The sequence below is a fragment of the Thamnophis sirtalis genome, unplaced genomic scaffold, assembly GCF_051295495.1.
Source record: "Thamnophis sirtalis isolate CommonGarterSnake01/CBP01778 unplaced genomic scaffold, rThaSir2_p1.2 scaffold_12, whole genome shotgun sequence".
In the NCBI taxonomy this organism is placed as follows: domain Eukaryota; kingdom Metazoa; phylum Chordata; class Lepidosauria; order Squamata; family Natricidae; genus Thamnophis; species Thamnophis sirtalis.
The window spans coordinates 48,686,698-48,710,387 of NW_028261392.1; the positions used below are offsets into that span (position 1 = coordinate 48,686,698).

General features: G+C 36.7%; 1 protein-coding gene across 3 annotated transcripts; it reads left to right on the top strand.

Annotated features, from left to right (window-relative positions):
* The first annotated feature begins 1,297 nt into the window (after nt 1–1,297).
* On the top strand, nt 1,298–22,106 carry RAI2 (retinoic acid induced 2). 3 transcript variants are annotated; one of them, XM_014054330.2, is made up of 3 exons: nt 1,298–1,604; nt 2,288–2,408; nt 16,742–18,871. In XM_014054330.2, the coding sequence occupies exon 3, from the start codon at nt 16,841–16,843 to the stop codon at nt 18,467–18,469; it is 1,629 nt and encodes a 542-aa protein (XP_013909805.2). In that variant the 5' UTR covers nt 1,298–1,604; nt 2,288–2,408; nt 16,742–16,840; the 3' UTR covers nt 18,470–18,871. The 3 variants fall into 3 exon arrangements, with proteins under 3 accessions (XP_013909805.2, XP_087582467.1, XP_013909804.2); XM_087726341.1 differs by having other exon boundaries at nt 2,351–2,408; XM_014054329.2 differs by lacking the exon at nt 2,288–2,408 and having other exon boundaries at nt 16,742–22,106.
* The last annotated feature ends 1,584 nt before the right edge of the window (nt 22,107–23,690 follow it).

Consider the following 23,690-nt stretch of genomic DNA (forward strand, 5'->3'; position numbering starts at 1 on the left):
CAACGTTTTGGTGTCAACAAATGGTAACGTACCCTGTTATTGCTAAGAAAGCTCTGGAGATTTTCATACCGTTTGTTACAACATATCTTTGCGAGCAATCCTTTTCGAGGATGCTGGACATAAAAACGAAGAAAAGGAACAGACTTTGTTGCGAAAATGACATGAGAGTGGAACTTGCCAAGGTAAAGCCGCGCATTTCTGAACTGGTTTCTGAAAGGCAACAGCAGAAGTCACACTGATTTGCAGTAAATATTCATTATTATGTTTTTGTGTGAAAATCATGTTTTAATATTTAATGGTTTTGTTCTTTGTTCTTAATGGTTTTGTTCTTTAATGGTGCACCTATGTATAAAAATATACCTATTTATAAATATATACCTAAATATATACCTATGTTTTGAATTTGAAAAAATCATATTTTATTTTTCCAATTAAGAAGGGTTCAGTGAATGCGCATATGAAACTGGTGGGGGTCAGTACCTCCAACAAGGTTAAGAACCACTGGTCTAGAGTTGTAAAAATAAGTCAGTAACTACAATGATTCATCCTACTAAAACAGAATTTACACTAATTTTAGTTTATAAACTATCGTGGGTTATATTTTCAAGACATTAAGGAAAGTAGCAAACATCCCCCCGCTGAGATGGCTTGCCATTGTTATGATACTACAACACATTATGGAACGATTAGAGATTGATGAAATTAGATAGCCCTGGAAAATTATCCTAGTGATTTTTAAGGCAGCAAATCCTTCGCACACATATACGGGCTGGGCTATTCCAAATAAAATATACAATCTCTGGGGACCCCTAGGGTGACCATCTCCAATTTTATAGCAATTTCTCTCTATTCCGCCCCGCGGTCGTTCCCCATTTTTTCCGGCTTCTTTTTCTCTCCGTCCTCTCGGTCCCTTCTCAGAACACCAGCAAAAACACACAATCCCTCCTTCCTCTTCCTCCATGGACCAATGCCACTCTTCGCCGTCCAACTGCCTCTCGGAGATGTATTTGCCTGGGAGAGGAGGGGAAAGGGCGCCGCGCAGAGGTCGCTGGCGCGTGCCAGCTCCCGCTCTACCGTTAGCCTCTCCCGCCGATGGCAGGCATGCGCCCTAGCCACCAACCACCAATTTGGAGGCGGACACAGGCGCTGGGGTTCTTAGTACCCTGCCCCGCCTCTCTTCCCGCCCCAGAGGAGTGAGAGAAAGACTGACGGAAATCAGGGCTGCTGAGACGTCAGACCGCAGCGGCGGTGACAACAGGAGGAGGAGGAGGAGGAGGAGGAGGAGGAGGAGGAGGAGGAGGAGGAGGAGAAGAAGAGGAAGACGGCAGGGCTGGCCAAAGCAGGACAGGGAAGGACGCCTGGTAGTGGATGTATATTGGTTCCTCCTTGCCAACCCGTAGCCGCTGGCAGAGCCTGACAGATACGTACGCTGCAAGGACACGGACGGAAGGGAGGGGGTCCGTCATCTGCTCCAGCTGCAAGAGGGGAGAAAAGGCAGCAGCAGCTGCTGCTGCTTCTGCTGCTGCTGCTGCTCTGCTAGTTACTCTGCTAGCGAGGCTGTCCGGTCCACTGAAACAGCTAAAACCCCAGGCGAAGAAACGGAGGTAAGGAGCTTTGAGATGGGAAACAAATGGGGGACAAACTCTGAAGCTAGAAAGGAGAACTGGGAGATATGTCGCCGCCTCTGCCGCCGCTGTTTTCCTTCCCTTCCCAACGCCTCGCCCTGCCGACACTGTGTGCGGGGAAGGGAGGAGGACTGAAGGTTAAGTCAGCCGGAGCAGACGCTAGTTTGCCTGCTGCGAGGCCAGGGAGTGATTTGGTGCTGAACTGGGCAGATCCTGCAGGGCGGAGCAGCGGGCTGCCCCTGGGTGACAGGTTGCTGAAGCTCAGGGCAGAATGAACATTCCAGCTGCGGGCCAGATATGCCCGTCTCCTCTTCAGAGGATGCTCACTTGAGACCCGGGAGATGAGAAGGCAAAACTGTTGTACATTTGTGGGGTTGGATGAAACCAGGTGGAGGAAGGCCTTACCCACTGTAATTCAGACTCATCTTCATCTGATTGGTCTGGGAGGAGGAGGCTAAGGTTGTTGTGAAGCATCCATTTTGCATATGATGGGTCTGGGTGCCCTGAATGAGGGCAAGCTTAATTTTCAGAAGGATGCTTTGGAAACCTCCAACTGCCTGTTCTCTGAAGATTCTTCCTTTGGCAGACATTGATGTGAAGTTGTATTTTTGCCAAATTATTTGCATAAGGAAAGGGTGGCAAATCTAGTTTGTTTTCCACAGCATCTGACTTTGATGTAGTAGTACCAAATTTGATCTGAAGTATCTACATACATTTTTTTCAAGAATGGCTCTTCTATGATGACAAACTGCATAGAATGAGGAAAGAAAAGAAATCTAAGAGGTAACTTTAAAATAGGACAATCACATAGCTTTTACTGAAACAATGTATCTATAATAAACTACTTTATGATACATAATTTTATTGTATGTTTCCATGGTTATGCTTTTATAGTAAAAAGTTGAACCAGTGAATTTGGATCTACTTCTGTTTGCCCTCTCCCCCCCCCCCCCACCAACCAATGAATTCTAATAAAATAATGGCTATTGTTTCTCTGTCTGCACTGAAAGAGGCCTGGATATTTAGTGAAATGAAATCTGATTGTATTTGCTGTTTAGAGTTAGAAACGTTACTAAACAGCTGCTGCTTTGTGTTTCAATTACTGAGGTCCCAGGAGTGGGTTTTGGATAGGGAGTGACATGGTTTGTAAACAATGTCAAGTGTAGATTTATGGGTCCATAGATCTCCTTCTGCTAAATTTTGTAAAATAATCATTTGAAAAGATAGTAGAATACCACAGAAATGTGTTTTTAACATCTAACATTTTACTAGTAACATTTCATTTGAATTTGCATTCATAGTTTTTCAGAATAAACATTACATTAATTTCACCTCTGGTTCATTTATTTGTTTTGGACAAATTGTACATTTTTGTTTTCTTTTATACATGGATTTAATGTTATTTATTTTGATTTCTGAAGCATATGTAACCACACGAAAATATTTTTAATAATATGCTAATTTGCATAATAAACATTGCAGAAAAATAAACATTGCATTTATTACATTTTCGTTAAAGTCTTTTTTTGAACTGTATTATGTTCTTTTATTTCTAATGGTATGCATTTGCTTTTTTAAAATTAATTGCTTTTAAGAAAAAATATTTTAGCAATATCTTGTACTAAACTTCTACTTTTTCCTACTGTATTATATTTTCTTTTTGAAAAAAATGTAAAATAAGAATAGTACTTAGCACTAAATAGGCTTATTTTAAAATCTTTCAAAAAGAGAACATAATAGGACCCATTTGTTCCCATTTTTAACACATCTTGCCTGCTATTTTTGTTCACAAAAGTATATTTTGTTTGTTTAGTTTTCCATATTATATATCCAGGTATAGTGATAAGAGTTCTTTGTCTGTGAAATGGAATATTGGAGATGAGCCCCGGAAGATCTACTGAATCCAATAAAGCATGGAAAATGTTTACATAATAAAAATATGTTTTATCAGACTTGTGATAGTCTGGAGGAAACCACAAACTTAGTCTTTAATATCTCTACTAGAGAGCTACATTCAATGACCTCACTGAATTGGCTCCTTAAGGCCAATTAAAAAATGTAAATATAAGAGAATCAGAAGATGAAGTTGTGGCCTTCAACACTTAATAACAATGAAAATGTGTCAAAAAATATGGGGTATTTCCATTGCAAAAAAATTGCCAATTGAGGAATAGAGAGGCCAATAGAAATAAAATAAGAATACATATCATTGTCTCTTCCAGAGAATGAGAAATGCAAAGGATTTCACTTACAAGTGAATCTTGAAAATAGTTGCAGCTTACACGCAATAGCATATTCTATTATCAGTGAAGAAAATAATTATGTTAAAAATCTTACAATGCTAATAAAGAATAGGGCAGCTCAAGAATAAAGTATTGAATACTTTAATAAAGAATAAAGATGAGGATGGCCAGGAGTTTGGTTTGTCTTGAGTGAAATCAAAGTCCTTCCACTTCTAAGCAGGCAACAAGTACCCAAGACTAGATAAGAATTACCACAATAAAGAATATTCTTGGAACTGGCCAATTATTATCTGGTTTCAAGGATAGCCATACAGTTTTGGAAAATGACTTTCAAGTTTCTCTATAAATCAAGGCTATGCCCAAGAAATATTGGAATAAAGAAAACAAGAGGCATGCCCTGAATTATGAGCAACTGCTTGATTGTTAACTTGATCATTATGCAGAAAACAGCTTAGTCAATGCAAAAAAGGCTACTGCTATTATTATGGTGTCCTGCCACCATATAGATTGTTACAAAGGTGATAACTTTTCAGATTTTCCACTTCATAGCTCTGGATCAGCCAATCTAAGGTTTGTATGTCTGTTTATTAGCATTGTGGCTGCTCTGAATCAGTTACACGTTATAAAATACTAATTTGGGAAGTCCCTATTAGGTTATAATTAGAAGGTATCAATTATCTTCGTAATGCATTGAGATAAGAGATGAACAATTAAAACATTGTGTTCCTAATATTACTAACTTTTTATGAGCTGAAACTACTACTTTTCAGAAGAAGAAGCTGACAACATTAAAACTTTGAGTCAAAGTTTATGAGGAATGTAATTAATATAAGGAATGTAATTAATGTAATCAAGCATTCAGTATCAAAATGCAGAAATCCAGCTTATCTGTGTTCTTTAATACCAAAAATGCCCAGTCTATGGGAGTTGGTGATATGTTATTAATTCTTTGTTTGAATGTATTTGTCACCCAACTCTAATGAAGTTTATAGTGAACAATTGGATTTTGAAAATAATAACATAAGGATAGTGACAGATTATTTCTTTAAATAAATTAAACTGACCCCAATTAGGCCTAAGCTCAATTAAAAACAAGCTAGACTTTATTGATACACATTTATTTAAGATGTTTCTACTTGCAAAACTATAAATAGATTTGAGGAATTCTGTGCAGCAAAAATATACAGTATGCTACAGTAATTATTGTACCTAAGTCATATGTGCAATCTTTGAGATGTTTGCTATGTAGGGACTTGACCCTGATGACTGATGGTTTCATACAAGTGGTCCTTGGTGCTCTCTGAGCTTGGTTGTTTTCTTGCAGATGTTTCATTACCTAAACTAGGTAACATCAATATGTTGGATAATGAAATGTTTGCAAGAAAACAACCAAGCCTAGAGAACACCAAGAGTCTCCTCATTTCAACGATGAGCTACAACTATTCTCCTTTATCAATTTCATATGAATTCTTGAGTTCCATGCCATATGACTTCAGCAGATCAGATCATGCACTCTATTAAATTTCTCCCACATTCACTTTTTAATAATAATTAAAGCATTTTAATGCAGAAATTCTGTTTTCTGTTTTTATGCATGAAAATTATTTGTAACAATAGGTCTTTTCCCAGGTTTCTGCTCATATATGCATTTCTTTATATCTTTTTAATTACTGAGCTATTGTGGTCTGAAGTTCCATTTTGCTATTTACTCCTTCCTGGTCTTCTGTTCTCTGATACAAATATCTTAAATGTTTAGCAGCTAGAGTCCCAAAATCCCTTTGTACATTACAGCATAAGTATAGAAAGATTCTTTTGGTGAGGCAGACTCCAAATTAAAGCAGAAGTGATGCTGTTTAAAACAAAAGAGAAAAACAATGAGGAAGATTATAGATGGCCACTTTGGATGCCCACTCCAATGTCTGTCCATTCTCAATATAGATGTTCAATATGGAGGTTTGTCTCTATGTCTGTAACAAGAATGGTGATGATTTTTATCCTATAGAAAATTTAACGAGGGTACATTTTGGCAGGAGTGGCAATGTCTAAATTAAAAAGTTACGGACTGGATTCTGCAGAATCTGTTTCTATTTGCAGGATACAAGAGGAACAAGAACTTTTGTGATTCCAAATCACCAACTTTTACCTGGATTCCAAATATTACCAGTCAAGATTAATTTCTATACCTATGTCATTTTCCCCTTTTTCTCCCAGATGCAATTTTACTGCTATGTAATGAAAAACTCTGTGTCATTTATTTAAGGATGGGATGGTATCTAAAATCTTTGAATTATGAAAATATCTCTGCTAAAAAGCATTGATTATCTTTAACTCAATAATCTCTAATTCAGCATGTAGTGATATTTTATAGCACAAAGCACAGGGTATCAGAATTCATAATGTATTGAGTTATTTCTGTGGGGTTTTGTTTTCTATTTTTGGGTGGGTTTGGGGGGGAGAAAAGGAATTAAAATATTGTATGCAAATGGAGATTACATTTAATATTCTTTAGCCATTGCCTGAATCTGAATGGTAACAACTCTCAAAATACCAAAGTAATGCAGTCTTCAAGGGTCACATCCAAGTGACATAGATTTTTATAGTATGTTGTTGCTACTATTATTCAGAATTTCTTTCTTTGTACTCTAACATTTTAATGTTATGATTGGAAAGTGTTTTCCTCCTATAAGATTTGGTTTTAATGTACCCTGATGGGCTTGGACTTTAAAGTGATTGGAAGAGTTAACACTATACAAGTAATCCCTGAATTATGAGTGTTCCCTTAGTGAATGTTCGAAGTTATGCGATAAGCACCCCTTAGTGTTTACGAACAAGTCCCAAAACTATGAATGGTGTAGCACCATGGCAGTTGTTCACCCTTACAACCGCAGAGGCTCTGCAACATTCGTCCTGCCTATTTCCTCCGCTCTGCACTATGCCAGCAAAATGGAACGTTTCCATCCATTATTCCTTGTCTGGCCTTCAGGTGCTTTATAAAATAGGTTGACTCCTTCCTTTCTGTGACAGCCCCTCAAATATTGAAACGCTGCTATCATGTCTCCGCTGGTTCTTCAAATATTTTAACCTCCAGTCCCCTAATAATCTTTGTTGCTCTTCTTTGCACTCCTTCTAAAATCTCAACATCTTTTTTATAGTGTAGTGACCAAAATTGGATGCAGTATTCTAGGTGTGGTCTTACTAAGGCGTTATAAAGAGTGATGATAGTACTCATGTGATCTTGATTGAATCTCTCTGTTAATACAATTTAGGATTGCATTGGCTTTGGCTGCCGCTACACATTATTAAATCATATTTAATTGGTTGTCCATTAAGAGTCCAAGATCCCTCTCACAGTTACTGCTATTAAGCATGGTTTCTCCCAAATTATATCCGTAATTTTGATTTTTCTTGCCTAAGTGTAAGACTTTACTTTTTTCTACACTGGATTTCATTTTGTTAGTTACAGCCCAGTGTCAAGATCCATCTGAATTTTGAGCTTAACATCTAGGGTGGAATGTTGGCTATTCCTGCCAGCTTAGTATCATCTGTAAATTTGATGTTTCCCTTCTATTTCCTCATCTAAATCATTTATGAAGATATTGCCAAGTACCGAGCCTAGGATGGAACCTTGTTTACTTCCCTCCATGTACCATTAAGGACTACTTGTTGAGTACAGTTTGTTAGCCACTTACAAATCCATCTGATGGTGATGCTTTCTATCCCATTTTTTTCTAGCTTATCAAGAAGTAGGTTGTGGTTTATCTGTCAACTTCAAACTGAACCTGGCTACAGCCATCTTTCTGTTCGAAGTTGCCACACAGGGTGGGAAGGGGGGAAGCAGGTTGGAATGCATTACTAGACACAACAAATAACTTTTTCCTGAGAATCAAGATAGTCTCTACTGGCGACAGATAGGTTTGGGAAAGGAGTGCCTAAAGAGCCCACCAATTAACCCAATTGGCCAACATGAACTGTAACACTTGGAGATGGGGTTATTTCCTAGTTTAATTATACTGAAACCATAGGAAAGATTTATGATTTTGGTTTTCCATTGAAACTATGCCGAGATAATGTACTCATTAAAGAAGACCTTTGAGAAAGAGCCAAGTCTCAGAATTCTGATTTGCTTGGGTTCATTAGTTGGCGCCTTGACATTAAGCCAAATCTAATAAACCTATTGAGCCCCAACAATGACAATATTGGAGGGATAGAAAAGGCAGGGAAGATCGGAAATAAGAAGATGGGGGAAGCAACCTCTAAACTTAGCGCTGCCCCAGCCAGGGCAACACCACAGGAAAGTTGCTCTGGTGAGGCGGCCTTTCCATTGGCAACCAGACCGAAGGTTTTGTGGAAAGCACCAAGAAGCCAACGACGCAGGAGGAAGCCCTAGCCATCGAGGACTTTTACCAAATGGAGGTGGGAGCCATTGAAGTGGAATTTCCTTTCAGATCCCCTTGGTCTTCAGCAGCTCTCATCCCAAGATGGAAAGTGAAGAAAACCACTGAGTGGGATGAACACATGGAATGGAAGTACCTGACCGCCCTTCATAGCCCATTGGTAGAGCAGCTGAGGGAGATGTTCGACTACATGGAGATCCAAGGAGTGGAGCTGATGTACCAAGTCAGACCACCCATGGTGACAGCAGATTTGCCAGCTCAGTTGCTGCTGACCCTCTGGTGTCAACCCAACCCCGATGCACAAATAGCCAGTCCCCCCTCCCCAACTAGCCAGGAGAGCAAGTCCAAGCCAAAGGCAGAGCGCCCCCCCCCCCAAGGCAGCAGCCAGCAGCAGGTCCAGTGGGGCAACCTGGATGGCATGGGAACCCACTGTGGCCTTACTATCTGGGGCCCAATTGGTTCCCCAGTTCGTGGGCACCCCCTCCTCCCTTACCACTGGCAGTCTCTCCACCAATGAAGGCCACATTTGACGGAGACCCAGAGAAATTGGTGTTCTTCCTCAACCAGGTGTGGACCCACCTGGATCACTACAGCCCAGCCTACCCATGTGGCGGGATTATTTGGGGAAGATAGATCGACTTTGAAGAATGACCTTCTTATATTTAACCAGAGAGAAATTGATATAGGAGATGGTATTACAAAACATACATAGATATTTGATCTAGGACAGATCAGTGTTAACTGTTGGGAAGATTTGAGATAGATAAGAAACTTGTGGTAAGGTTTCTATGAGTTAATTGCAATAATAATTTGATAACATAGGTTTTGAAATTTTAATCTTGCTTTTTTATTATTGTTCTACCTGTTAATTATTTTATCATTAATATAGTAGAGAGATGATGGGTTAATATCTGTAAATAGAATTAATAGTTTTAAAATGTTGGGGACCTGTTTTTTAAGGGGTAGGAAATTCATATCATTGTAATATATTTATCAGTATTCAGCTACGGAAAATAATGTGTGTATATGTGTTAGTGGTTTTTTAAATCATTCATTCCTAACCATTGAAGATGCAACTTGAAGATGCAATCCCAATTTGCTGTGAAATAAGTTGAAACTAACAAAAAATAAATGGCATCTACCATCTGTTATTATATAGTCTATACCAGAGTTACCCAACCTTTTCAATTTTGTGGCCTGGTGGGGGGAGGAAAGAGGGGATCCCCACTCACACAGTCTGGAAGTGAGCCTCCCCACTCTTCTGTGGGCCCAGAATCACCCCTCTCCCCTCATCCCATTGGGCTGCAAAGCCAAAAAAAAAAGGCAGGGGAACTCTGATCTATACTGTACAACAGACATTTTGATTTTGATGTAAGATATAACAAATTCTTCAGTGTCTGGCTCAAAGACACCTAGTGAGCTTTCATGGCATATATTTGAACTTGGGTATAATAAACAACCTTTATTATACTGCCTCGCAATTTTGTCCCAAGGCTTTGAAGTATTTGATTAAATGTCATACTAAAAAGCCAGATGAAAACAGATTGTGGGCATTCATTTGGAGTTTAAGTATGTTTAAATAGGCCATCAGCTATTACTGAAACAAGTTTACAATTTACAGTTGTATCATATGCTTAGAATTCTACGTATAGATAGAGATTTCGGAGATATTGAACATCTTCAATAAATTAATGTGTAATGTCAGATAACTTCAGCTGCTCAAATTGTTGACTAAAGTGTAGGATATTGAGAAATTTTTGCTTTATCATAGAATAAAATAATTATTTTGTGTCCCAACATTTTCACTGACATTAATATTTATATGACATCCAGTTCAAATGCTTGCATAATATTCTGCATGGATTTTTGATATGGAAAGTACTTTAAATGAGAATGAGTCTCATTTTTTTTACTTGTTTCAATGTGGCATAAATTCAATAGGTATCTTGTTGCCTGCAAGAGGTTGCTATGCAGGTCAAATTAAGCTACATAACTTGACATTTTGCAGGATATGCAGTAATAACCTGCTATACACTATATACACAAAGCCTCAATGCCTGCTGTACGCTAATAATAGACCTGTTATAGCAAGGCTTTCCAAAGTAATTATCTTGCATAAAAAGTACAATATTAATAGAGAAGAAAAAGAATAGATGAACAGGATTCATTTCATGTGATTGTCCATGCCTTTTAAAAAGTCAATGTCTTCTTTAAAAAAAAAATCCAAAATGAAAGGTCTGATTTAGTATATATATATATACACGGACAGTAACTTTTATCACAGTCTTGTGAACTTAGCTTGCTGGCTTAAAATAGCATGTGTGCATGTGTGTGCGCATATGTGTGTGCACATGTATGTGCACATGAGCGCAAGTCTTCAAGTCAGTCTTGAAAAAACTGCTTGGCTTTAATTCCTTTCTCATTTACTATATTCAGCTGTTTGTTAATGTGAAGAAGTAATTAACTTCAGATCACAATAATGTGAGTTCTGCAGCCTACTATTCTTGTGACAGGACCATCCTAAATAATTGCAGGGCAATTGTTAACTTTCAATTGCAGCAGGATGACTCCAACCCTTGAAGAGCTGAATTTATGCCCCTCTTCTCAAAAATCCAGAGTTCTGAAGTAATTGTAGTTTGCTAATAGAAAATCACTGCTATTTCTTTTCTCCTGCTAAGAAAAGAGGAATAGAACATCTTGATAGAATATATGCAGCCTACACTTGCTGGCAAAAGTAGATTCTCACATGCTGCTATTAGTATGGACACAAATCTGGCTTTTCTCACCTTCCTTGGGCAAAAACAGCTCACTAGTTTTTTTTTTTTCATAGACATTCTAACAGAATTCACAGGTTTTTTAGCCCAATACCACAACATTTTCCTTGATTATAGTCATATATTTATTCTCAGGACTCCATTAAACATCAACAACTCTTCCAGTACTTGTACCTTGAGAACTAAATAAAATGTATTAATAGGGTGAGTTGCATAAATATTATTAATAGGGTGAGTTGCATAAAAGCCAATAATTACATTAGTGATAAAAAAGAAAGTTTTCTCCTATTACACAAGCAAGACTATTAATATGTATTGTGGTTTAGTTTCATTTTCTTCTTTCATTTCAGATTGGTTGGAGAAATTATGTCACTGCATAATCGGTTTTGTCTTTTTTAAGTAAGACTATATTAAAGTCAAATTATCATCAGTACCACCATCATAACAACCACTGTTTTAGTTGATGATTATAAATGGGAAAGATATATAAATCTAAATGCCTAATTGCACCCGGATTCTGAAATAAACACAAAATGGTTTTTTTAAGAATAGTATAGTTATAAATTAATAACAATAAGTTATGCTTTAATTCAAAGTTTAAACACTGCTAATTTCCTATGATACTGAGCACAGAGGAACATTTCAGTTTAACTTGAAACTTAGTGTATTAAAGTGTTTAAAATGCACTTTTTATTTGATATTAATCATCTACTTTTTAAAATATTGCCTTATTTAAAACATTCTAGGGTTCCTTGAAAACAGTGGCAAAGTATTTGATTTGGCCTACTTTTTCTTCTTAGCAGGTCATAATTATTGATGGAGAAACTTGAAGGAACAAACTTCATAGTAGAAAATACCCTTTTTTGGCAGTTTGGTTTGCAGTTTTACTTTCCGTTAATATCTTAAGGAACATTGTTTTCTGAAATGGTCATTTAGATGCGTTGCTACAACCTTAAAATTTAGTACTCTGTTTTTTTCTGTTCAGTTTACTTATAACTTGTGTTTTCTGATTGTAAACCTCATTGAAGGAAAGGGGGCAGTAGACTATGTTCCGATTTTTCTATTGTATCATTTTTCTGTGCTTAATGTATAGTGCATACTTTGTATTCCTAAGTCATTGACTGGTGTTATTAGATATTTATTTTTATATGGTAGGCAGTAATTGCTCAAAATAAATTATAAGCATTTTTTTTTAAAATCATAAATTAATCAGGTTTGTTTTTTTTCAGTGTTCAGAAAGACTGAGAGAAAAAATGTTTTTCAGGGCAATACAATATATGATTGTATGCAATGCTCCATAATTATTTTCTCAAAAATGATAAATTGTTTTTTCCAAATATGAGTTATATTTATGCATCAGCTTCATCTATAAAAAAATAGTCTTAAATTACCCAGTTTCTCTTTTTGTCTTAATTCCTTCATAGTGATGTACATTAACTATTGGTATTTTCATTAGATATCTTCTGCAAAATGATGATATAAAATAACAATATTATGCTACAAACCATACATTTATAAAACTGGAACAACTGCAAAGCATAACTAGAAGTTAGATCTCAAGAACTATCTTTTTTCATGAAATCCATTAAATGATGTATTGAAATATTTCACTTATAGTCAGGTCCAATTTGTTAAGCTGTGTTCATGCAGTTCTTCAGAGATGTCCAATCAACTTATTAGAAATTTAAGTTTTTGTTAAATGAATGCTTTCTTTCATTATACCCTAAATCAATCAAGTTATACTTTTATATTGCTACATTAATATATATTTTTAAGCTTATAATGTGCTCCAGTTGCAACCATAATACTTTCAGGATTGTATGAAAATGTGCACTTTTTATTTCTAAGATCATAAAAGACCCTTAAGTTGTGGTTGATGCATATACAGGAATGTAAGCAAATAATATTTTTAAAATGAAAGTATACTTATAGGAATAGCAATGAAAATAAATGAGTCATTTAAAGTGTCTGTGAGCATATAAATTAATAAAAGCATATCTGTGACAGGTAGTTATGATATTTGTTAGGTTTCTTGTGAAATTACAATATATTCATCATAGAAAAATCCTATGATAGACATACAGAAAGTGTAGCATTGTTCCCACATTCATTTTCACTGGTATAGGTACGTAATCATGAACAGTTATGGCATGATTGCTTGTTCAATGTTTAGCAAGAATGTGGACATAATTTTTCGCTTGTTGTTTTATGTTATATTTATGTTCTGCTTTTCTTCTGAGAATCATTGGCATCTTCACTATAATAACTGTGTAATATACCAGATTGAGCACTTCTTTAAAATTATATCCAAAGCATTGTATAACTATATTTTACAGTAAATTTTATAAGCTAAAGTTATCTATTACACAAAGGGTTTATCATTGTTATGATAGGTACCCTTCCACCTATACTTTTTTCAACAATTTGATAAGATGTAATTCTGTAGTAAAATGTGATAAAGAAAATTAAATAAGCTATCCTCTCAACAAATCCAGTACAATAGATATGATCAAATATCCAAATGTCTTTTTAAAAGCTTCCTGTAACCCCCAACCTACAGCTGTGTGAAAAAGTCCTGCATGCTTTCAGCTTTAAGCTGTATTTACATGTTTAATCAACTTTTCACTCATAGAAACCACACAAAATTAGTACTTTGATGAAAATTTATGTAGTTGGATTGAGATGCATAATTTTTATTAATATAACCAAAGTCTTTTAAGGCTTTGAGTGACTTTATGTGCTAAAACAAACACAACTTGAATTTTCGAAAATGTTAGGATCGAAAGTAGCCAATCAGCAGTGAACTTTGGCTGACCAATCAAAATGCACAGAGGCTAAATCTATGAGCCAATCAATGTCGTCAAACTCTCTGACTATAAATAGGCATAAAAAGAATCGAGAAATTTAATTTAGCTCTGGCTGTGGGCAAGGATGAAGGCCTTTGCTTTCACCAGTACTGAGCAGCGGCATCACATCAATGTGCTTTATGAAGAAGGTTACTCCTGTACAGAAATAGCCAAGAGTATGAAATATCATCACACCACAGTGAGCAGAATGGTTGAAAAATACCGAATAACTGGTTCAGTTGATGACAGGCTCTGCTCTGGAAGACCAAGAAAGTCGACAAAACAGCAAGACCGGGCTCTGCAACGCATTTTGATGGAGGACAGGAAGCTCACCTCTCCTCAGATTACAAGAATTTGGGGTGAAACATGTGATGTAAAAGTGTGCACAAGCACAGTGCATCGCAGACTGCTTGCCAGAGGGCTGAAAGGCTGCAGGGCTCAAAGTAAACCTTTGCTCACAGATGCTCACCGCTCTCATCGACATGCGTGGGCCAAGAAGTATGCCAAATGGACCAACGAACAGTGGGCCAAGGTATCTTCAGTGATGAGAACAATTTCTACTTGACTGAGAATCAGTGCAATAAGTATGTCAGAAGATTTCCAGCTGAAGAACTTAGGCCGTACTGCCTGAATCTAACTGTGAAGCATCCATTGCACATGATGATCTGGGGCTGTATCACTGCTTCTGGTATTGGTCGGATACAAATCGTGCAGGGAATCATGAATTCCAATATGTAGCAGTATGTTGAAGTCCTGGAAAAGACCATGCTTCCTTCAACTCAGCAACTTGTAGGGAAGGACTTTTACTTCCAGGATGACAACGCTCCTTGTCATCGAGCCAAGTCCGTCCAGCAGTGGATGAAGAAGCATGGTGTTCAACTCCTGGATTGGCCAGCTCAGAGCCCGGATTTGAACCCAATTGAGAACTTGTGGGCCAAGATTGGTTACGAAATAAGCAAGAAGCATCCAAAGACCAAACAGGAGCTGATTGAATCCATTATTGCAGCCTGGCACCACATTGTCACCAAAGATCACGTGCAAAGACTTTTACAATCTATGCCTGGTGATAAGCAATAAAGGCTGGCCAATTTCATATTAGTAACCATGTTTGGTTACCTAAACAGTCCTTTTCAGGGCCACAAACAATAAAAATGTTAACAAAACACTAGCATCGGCCTTAGTAATTGCAACACATATGCCACTGGGTATGCATCAGTTAATCTGTTTTCATAGTCGTTGTAAGCATGCATTGTAAGCATGCAAGAAAATTCACAATCCCCATCCAAACAGCACTAAATTGCAAAAAAGCTTATGCTTTTCACTTAAAAACTACCAGTATTTATTTAAATATAATAATATTTGCATAGCAGTTAGCATAAAATATCATAAAATCAATGGCCTATCCAAAAAATGATGTAAACTGTAAAGCATGTAGGACTTTTTCACACAGCTGTTGTTATTTCCCCAATCTCTCCACAGGTTTGGAGTATATTTAAAAAACTTAAGAGCAAAAGAAGTGGTTCCCTCTAATATCACAATATCATGATGATAATTTTTCAACATGCACAGTATCATGAAATCAGAGGGTATATTATATACAACTATATGGAATGTAATTATAAAGTAAGCACTGATCCAATGTATTGTCACAGGAACATGTAGCAGATCAACTTAGATATTACCTTATTAAATGAGCAGCAACATAGAATGTCCAGAAGATTAAGGGAATTAATAGCTGGGCTGAATGGCCCTAGAAGTTTTATGAAATTACTGAGTTATTGTGTTTGTTACAGAGTACTGCAATGTCATAGTATATCTGATACATTTTGCTCATAAATTTCTGTTCTCTATAAATCCTCTATTTTTAAAATTGGTTGGCCAGAAGGATAAAAGGCCTCTTTGGTTATACATAAAATCCTAACAATACAGTGACTTTTTGGGCTAAAGCAGGATTTAAATGCTTCAGATATTTGTACCTTTACTGAAATCAAGAAGATAACATTACTTTTTTTTTAAAAAAAGACATAAGATAATACTAGTAGCAGTATTACCATGATATAGTTTATGACGAAAATAATATGTGCAGAGGACTTTTAAGCGTGAACAGACTGCTATGAGATGTGAAACATGTTCAGAATTTACAATAGGAAAGGTTTATTTCTGACAATGTGTAGTTAAGTTACATCAGAGTACATAGCTGCTTTGATATTAAGTTTTTAAGATTTTATAAGTTAAGACTTTGTATTTGTATGCAGTTGAATAGCTCTAAATGGAAGGGATGCTGTGCAGTGAAACATCAGCATTTGTAAATTGTTGAGTGTTTTGTCTACTATGGGGGCTATCACTTAATGCTATCTGAGCATATTCCAAAATAGGTTTAAGGATATTGGCAGGGAAGCAGGATGCAATTCTTTTACTCTAAATAAAGTTTCCAAACAGAATGAATAATTTTATCATGAGTTATTTTAGGGGACCTCAATTTCAGGCTGTCGTTGAGTAGTGCAGCTGCTTTCATAAGTCACATGATACCATTATATGAAGCTTTGTTTAAAAGTATAAAATAACAGCCTGAATTCTTGCTCTGCATTTTGTGTAGTTGCTTCAGTCTTTAAATTATCTTTGTTTACGGCTTAGTTTAAGTTCCCCAGGACTCTTCATGTAACACTCCAGAGATGTATGTTCTCTGTGTAAGCATATATACTGTACACATGCCTAGGACATTGTGTGATTAAAAGCTCTGCCCCCCAAAGCTAATAAAACAGTGTTCTATTTTGGTGATAGACACCCTTTTAAAAAGTTGCAAATGTTATTTTAAGCAAAGGATTTATGCATTGCTTAAAACATGTCTCTGTTTTGCAGACCAGATAGTGTTGATGTGGATACTTTGGGCAGCGTGGAGATAAAGTGGATGTCAGCTATGTAAGCTACAATTCTGCAAAACTTCAGAAATCCTATATAATGGAGGAACTATATAAGGACGCACAAAACCTACCCATGGATGTTACCACTTCACCCTCTGCTATTGCTAACAACAAATTAGAAAGTGGTGTAGCCCAGCTGATAACAGCCGAAGCCTGGAATATCAATTCGTCTGATCTGATGAAGAAAGCACTTTCACCACTTGTAACTGTACCTGCTCCATCAATATTAACACCACCAGCAGAATCCCAAAGTGGGGTTGCTCTCAAAGTAGCTGCCACAGTGCTTCAACCAATTTGTTTAGGAGACAGTCCTGTGGTTCTTCCAATACATTTGCAAGTAGCAGGAAGCACCACTCCTCAGATTGCTCCTAATAGTAATACTCCATATGTTATGACCACGCAAGGCCCAGTCCCATTGCCTGTTCTTTTAGAGCAGCATGTATTTCAGCATTTAAATTCTCCATTAGTATTACCTCAGAATTCACCATGTGTTCCCAGTTCCATTCATAGCAATCTGTTCCAAAGTTCTGCTACTCCTATTGGACAACCCCAACTGTTGGATCAAAAACCTTCCAATCCAACTCAAGATTCTGTCCTGCCCTCTGTATTTCAGACACCAGGATTTGCTGCTGTGTTACAAGACCTCTTTCCTACTCAAGGAACTTTGAGCTCTTTACCTTATCAGCCATCTCCAGAATGTCCTCTCCCATCTCAGCCCCTCAGTTCTCCTTTGTCTCCATTGGTTCCTCCAGCCACCTTATTGGTGCCATATCCTGTGATTGTGCCTTTGCCAGTCCCAGTCCCAGTCCCTATTCCCATTCCCATTCCCATTCCAGTTCCTCATGGCGTTGAATCTAAGGTTAACTTAGATTACTCCAAACCAGCCACTTCCTTTGTTTTGCATTCATGCAAAGGTACCCAGACTCCTTTGGAGAAGGAAGAAATTAAACTCTGTGATTTTATCCACCCCAGAGGAATTTCTCAGTTGAATCGGCACACTGTCATTAAGATGAGTAATGAAAATGAAGTCCTTGATCTTTCTATGAAAACAACTCCTTTCCTTAAGGAAAACTATGTTAGTTGCCAGAATGCCCCCAATGATAGTGCTTTGGACTTATCAATTACTTCTTTTCGGAAGGTGAACAGTATTGAGAGAACAAATTTGAATTGTTCTGGGTCCATGATGCATGGAACATCTCATTCAGTGGCAGATAACCCTCATGAAATCTCAACCAAGGCTGAAAACAGAGTGATCAGTTCCAGCTCGTCTGAATTCCTAAGACAACAGTCCAAATGGCTGGTAGATCAGAATAGTATTGCAACTTGTGAACCCACAACTGGCAATAATATAGAAATTGTGAGTACTTCACAGACAGCCAAAGTCATAGTTTCTGTCAAAGATGCAGTGCCAACTATTTTCTGTGGTAAGATTAAAGGCCTCTCAGGGGTTTCCACTAAAAACTTTTCCTTCAAAAGGGACATGCCTCAGGACTCAGGGCTGCAATGTTATGATGTGAAGAATCAGCCTGAAGTCCAGGATAATGCAGAAGCTCTTAGAAAACCTATAAAAAACAGGAGTGTCAAGTTAAAAAAAATGAACTCACAAGAAATACATATTCTTCCTATTAAAAAGCAGCGACTTGCAGCCTTTTTTCCAAGAAAATAATTTATGAAATTTTAGAATGTTTAAAGGTATAATTATTATAAGTACTGTAAAGAGACTGCATTTCATTTTAAATTACATTCAAACTTTAAACTATATTTAATTTATTTCAAGATGGAGGATTAAAGAGTGGGTGGGGTGGGGAAGACAGAAAGAAGAATATATCTTGATATATCTTTCCAATGCAATGCTTCCATCATCAGCATGTTTTGTTCCAAGTTTTCATTAAAGTAAATAAAAAGCAGCATATTTTTGAAGTGGATCACACATTTTCAGTTTTAATGGAATATAATGAATGAGCAAGTCAGAGGAGTAAGAGCTATTTTCACTGCCATAAAGTGCTTTGATGATGTAATTCTGAACAGTAAGTAGAATGGAACTTTCAGAATAAATGTTTGTTAGCATGGTTGTTGCATTTCATATTTTTATAAAATGCATAACCTGAAACTGTATTGTAAGTAGTGTATTCATATTTATTTGTATCATTTTTCAGACTGTTGGGTTATTTACCCATTTTAAATCATTGGTGCTCTTCCCCCATGTATAGTAATGATATACTTTAAACAATCTTTATTGAGAAAAAATCCTATTACCAGTACAAGCAGTCCTTGACTTATGATCCCAATTGAGCCCAAAATTTATGTTGCTAAGTGAGAAATTTGTTAAGTGAGTTTTGCCCCATTTTACGACTTTTCTTGCCATATTTGTTAAGTGAATCAGTGCAATTATTAAGTTAGCAACATGGTTATTAAGTGAATCTGGCTTTACCAATTGACTTTGCTTATCAGATGGTTGCAAAAGATAACCATATGACCTTGGGACACTGCAGCCACCATAAATATGAACCAGTTGTCAAAGATCCAAATGTAAATCATGTGACCATGGGTGTGCGGTAACAGTCATAAATGTGAAAAATGGTCATAAGTCACTTTTTTCAGTGCCATTGTAACTTTGAATGGTCACTAAATGAACTGTTGTAAGTCAAGGACTATATTAATTTTATAGTAATGATTTCTACAGCAAAAATGGGTCAGTCTAGAAGAAATGCTTAAAATATGCAGAGGTAGACCTGGAGAAATGATGGGGCACTTAATGATGGTTCAAAATTATGACTGACACTACAAAATTACATACAACTGTTTCAAAGTTATGACAGCTACAGTGGCCCCACAATCATTCACCTTTATGACAGACCACAGGGATGCGGCAGCACACACATACATGACTCTCTGTCCATCCTCCCTATGCCCTCTGAAAGCAGCCACCATTTTCAGGGCCCCAACAAATCCTTGAGGAAATTGTGGTTGCTTTTACACCTTCCTGTGCTGATCAGCTGGCCATCAGAAGCTGCAAAGCTCTCCTGCCTCTGGCTAGGCTTTGAAAAGCTGGCCCTACCATAAAAGGTGGTAGCTTCAGGAAGAGCTTCCCAAAACCTTTTCCTTGTTTAATCCCCTCCCTCCCTCCCTCCCAACCCAGAAAGCCACATTTCTTCAGTAAAGGAAACAAAAAAAAAAGTGGAACAGACTTTTGATTCTTTCTGCCACCTCAATTAGGTGCTAAAACTAAACTCTACACCTCTGCTTTCCAATCGCTATCCCTTTTAAAAATCTTACCTTGACTCCAGTCTGAAGAGTAGAGGAACAGAAACAAAAATAAAATATTACCTCAACTTTTTCCTTTGAACTGGAAAAGAAGGAAAATCGTCTCCAAAAGTACGGTAAAAACTAGTGCAACAGAATGGAGGAGGCTGGGTCTTTGCAAGCATTGGCTGTCTGTCTGAATGCCTGTGGAGCCCAGCTAGGACTTAAAGACGCTAGACTGTAGAATATTTTGGTATCTCTTCTTGCTTTGCTAAATTTGTGCCTTGCTGAAAAATTCTAACATTCCTTGTATTGATTCCTATTATTTAAAATTAAATTTAGAGTCATTGTTCAATAATGCTGTCTTTTGTGCAAATGTCACTACAATGAAAAATGCTATGCTTTATTCCAGCGGCCCCCAATCTTTTGGGCTCCAGAGACCAGTTCCGTGGAGTTTTTTCCATGGATCGGAGGGTGCGTAGTTTTGTGTGCTGCCTGCATCCCATGAATAGGTCTTCGTTTGTTTGTGCAGCCCGGTTTTTGGCATGCCATGGACTGGTATCGGTCCACAGACTTGGGGGTTGGGGATCCCTGCTTTATTCTACTGTACACTGCATCCCGAGCCACTATTTTGATAATAGTTTTGATATTTTTGGAAGATAACAAAATATGTAATACTTGAAATGTAACTCTGACACTGGGTTTAACCACTTATCTCTAACTCAGACACTGGGTTTAACCACTTATCTCTAACTCATACAAGTATGGCATCCTAAGGCTTACAAATACTTATGAACTCCTAGTAATTTAGTAATTAGACTGAAAGTAGCACCTTGAATGTTGGTAATGAAATGGGTGGGTAAACGACTGAGTCAATGGTTAATGACTTCTGATTGATCCTACTTATGAAGATTCTGATCCATTTTTGAAACTATTCTAGAATGGGAAGACAAAAATTACTTCTTGTATTATTTTTTTTGTATTTGGAAGGAGTTAATCAATGGAGCTTTTTAGAATAATTCTTTTATATCTGGAGTAACAGGAAAGTTGGAAGAAATATTGTATCTATTTAAATCTCGCATCTATGAAGCATTATGAATAATGTTAGACTTGCAACAGCCCAACAATGCTTTGTAGATACAAACCCCTCTTGCTTACAAATCCCTCTTTCAACGGCTCTACATTCAGGAAACTTATTGACGAACTTTCTCCAATTGTTCATTCTATGATTATGGCTTTGACGGTATCACTTTGGTCCCAGATCAATAAAAATATTAGCACATTTTTCCCTTGATTTAAGCAAGTTAACTGGAAAATGAATGGTAAGAGCCAAATCTTTATTATAGGAGTCTTAAAAAGGGGTATCATTCACTTTGACTTGAAGTCTTCCTTAAACTATAATTAGAAAATCAATAATATTTTTAAAAAATCTACTTTGTAAAGTATTAGTGCATGTGATTGTAAATAAAACTAATCAGTGGATAAACTATGGCTGGCTCACTATGGTTGGCTTTTGCCTTGGTTTGAACATGAAAATAGAAGCCACAATTGATTTTCTATCTAAATCCACATAGAAAAAAGATAGGGTCTTATACTATATTTCTGTTGGACGTCTGTATGATTTATAGTACTATTGATTATGCTATCTTTTTAGGTCTTCTTGGTGGGATAGGAACTTGGGAGATTATGAACATAACTCATGGTATATTAACTTCTGACACTGGAAGATTGAGTTCGTTGTGCATTTAAAGAGCAACATGACATAATTGGAAATTTCATCCAAGAGGTTAAGTAAATTTTCAGTACTATGCAGGTAACATGCAGTTCTGTACATTTTCCTTATCTTAATTTGAAGATGATGTAAGATTTGAAACATTGGTGAAATAACATTGATGAACTATTGTTTGAAATTCTGGTGGAAATCTTTTTTTTAAATAGCGCAATGCTTCTTTCTGTGAAATATTTATTTTAACTTTGGCTTCTTGGGTTTTGATTTTATTATTTTGTATGCACTAACCAAAATCTTGCAGTCAAATAAAATTAATTTTAGCTCCTTTTAATGTGTTGAAGAAGCAAAACCATGTGCAAGAAACTTTTATCATAAATGATAATAAAAGTTATGTTGTTTCTTTTATCTGTCACAGTAAGTGCAGGCTAAACTATTCAACTGCCAAAATAATGAAACTATAAATCACATCAAATTACAGAGTGCTCCTAGATGACTGCATTCATTAAGATACTCGTATCATAAAATGTAATCAGGATTTATCAATTTACATTTTTTTGTTGGGATGGTGCCACTCCAATCTTGTTTCACATTAAAAGTAGCTATTACTTTTTTATTGCACTCATTGAACTGAGAAATCTTAGATTCCTTCTCAATATGAAATACAGAATTTACTTATTTATTGGGCAGGAAATGGACGAATCAAGTAATAGGGACTTAAATTTGCTTAGGACCAACTTGCACATACATATTTGCTATATGTACATGTGCATGTTTTTAGCAAAAACTGATACTGTAATTTCCCTAATACTGCTGTGAGATTGAGCTACAGATTTTGAATGCAGACATCTATTTTAGGGATGAAATCCAGCAGGTTGATAGGTTCTGGAGAGCCGGTAGTGGAAATTTTGAGTAATTCGGAGAATCGGTAGCAGAAATTTTGAGTAGTTCAGAGAACCAGCAAATGCTACCTCTGGCTGGTCCCTGAGTGGGGTTGAAATGGAGATTTTGCAGTATCATTCCTCTAGAATGGGGCAGGAATGGAGATTTTTGCATTATCCTTCCCTTGCCAAGCCCACCAAGCCACACCATGCCCACCAAGCCACGTCCACAGAACCGGTAGTAAAAAAAATTGAATTTCACCACTGATCTATTTGCTTTTCCATACTATAAAAGCTACTGTGTGATTTATTTTATTTGAAATAATGTCACAGTACACATAGGATTTTTTCCCCTATGTACCACCTGTTCATAATTTGGTATGGGATAAATGGCTCAGTAACTAGAATTCCTATGATAAATCTAAGATGTAAACATAACTGAGGAAGATAAAAATTGCACAGAACTATATGGACATTTTACATCTGGGCAATAGAATCTCTCTTATAAAGAACCTTTCAAAAACCAATTGAGCATTTTTTTATGATGTTATAATCTGAAAAATTAGTAATGGTTTTAATTATAACACTCATTGTTTCTAACATTTGGAACATACAGCAGTTTATCTAGTATTGACATCTAATGAGACACCTAAAGAACATCTTCATTCTGTGCCTAGCAATCCAAAATCCTTGAACATTCTAATTGTTCAAATCATTTTCCCAAATCCCCATCACTGTACCCACTTATTGCCCCTAGTATTATACCAATAGTCCAATAAGCTGTTTTTCTTTTATCTTTTCATTGGTTTGTGGCTAAAGAATTCTGCAGAATCCAATCTGAGTTGATCAATGGGACCAGAGGTTTTGCATCCTACAAAATTATCCTGGGACACGTATATTTGCCTTCATTTGCAAAAGAATTCTGCTAGCTGAACTATTGTCTTCATTACATCTAATGCAGTATGTTCCTACAATGAGGCAGCATATACTATTTAGATATTATTATTTTTTTACCAACTGATTACATATTTGCTAAT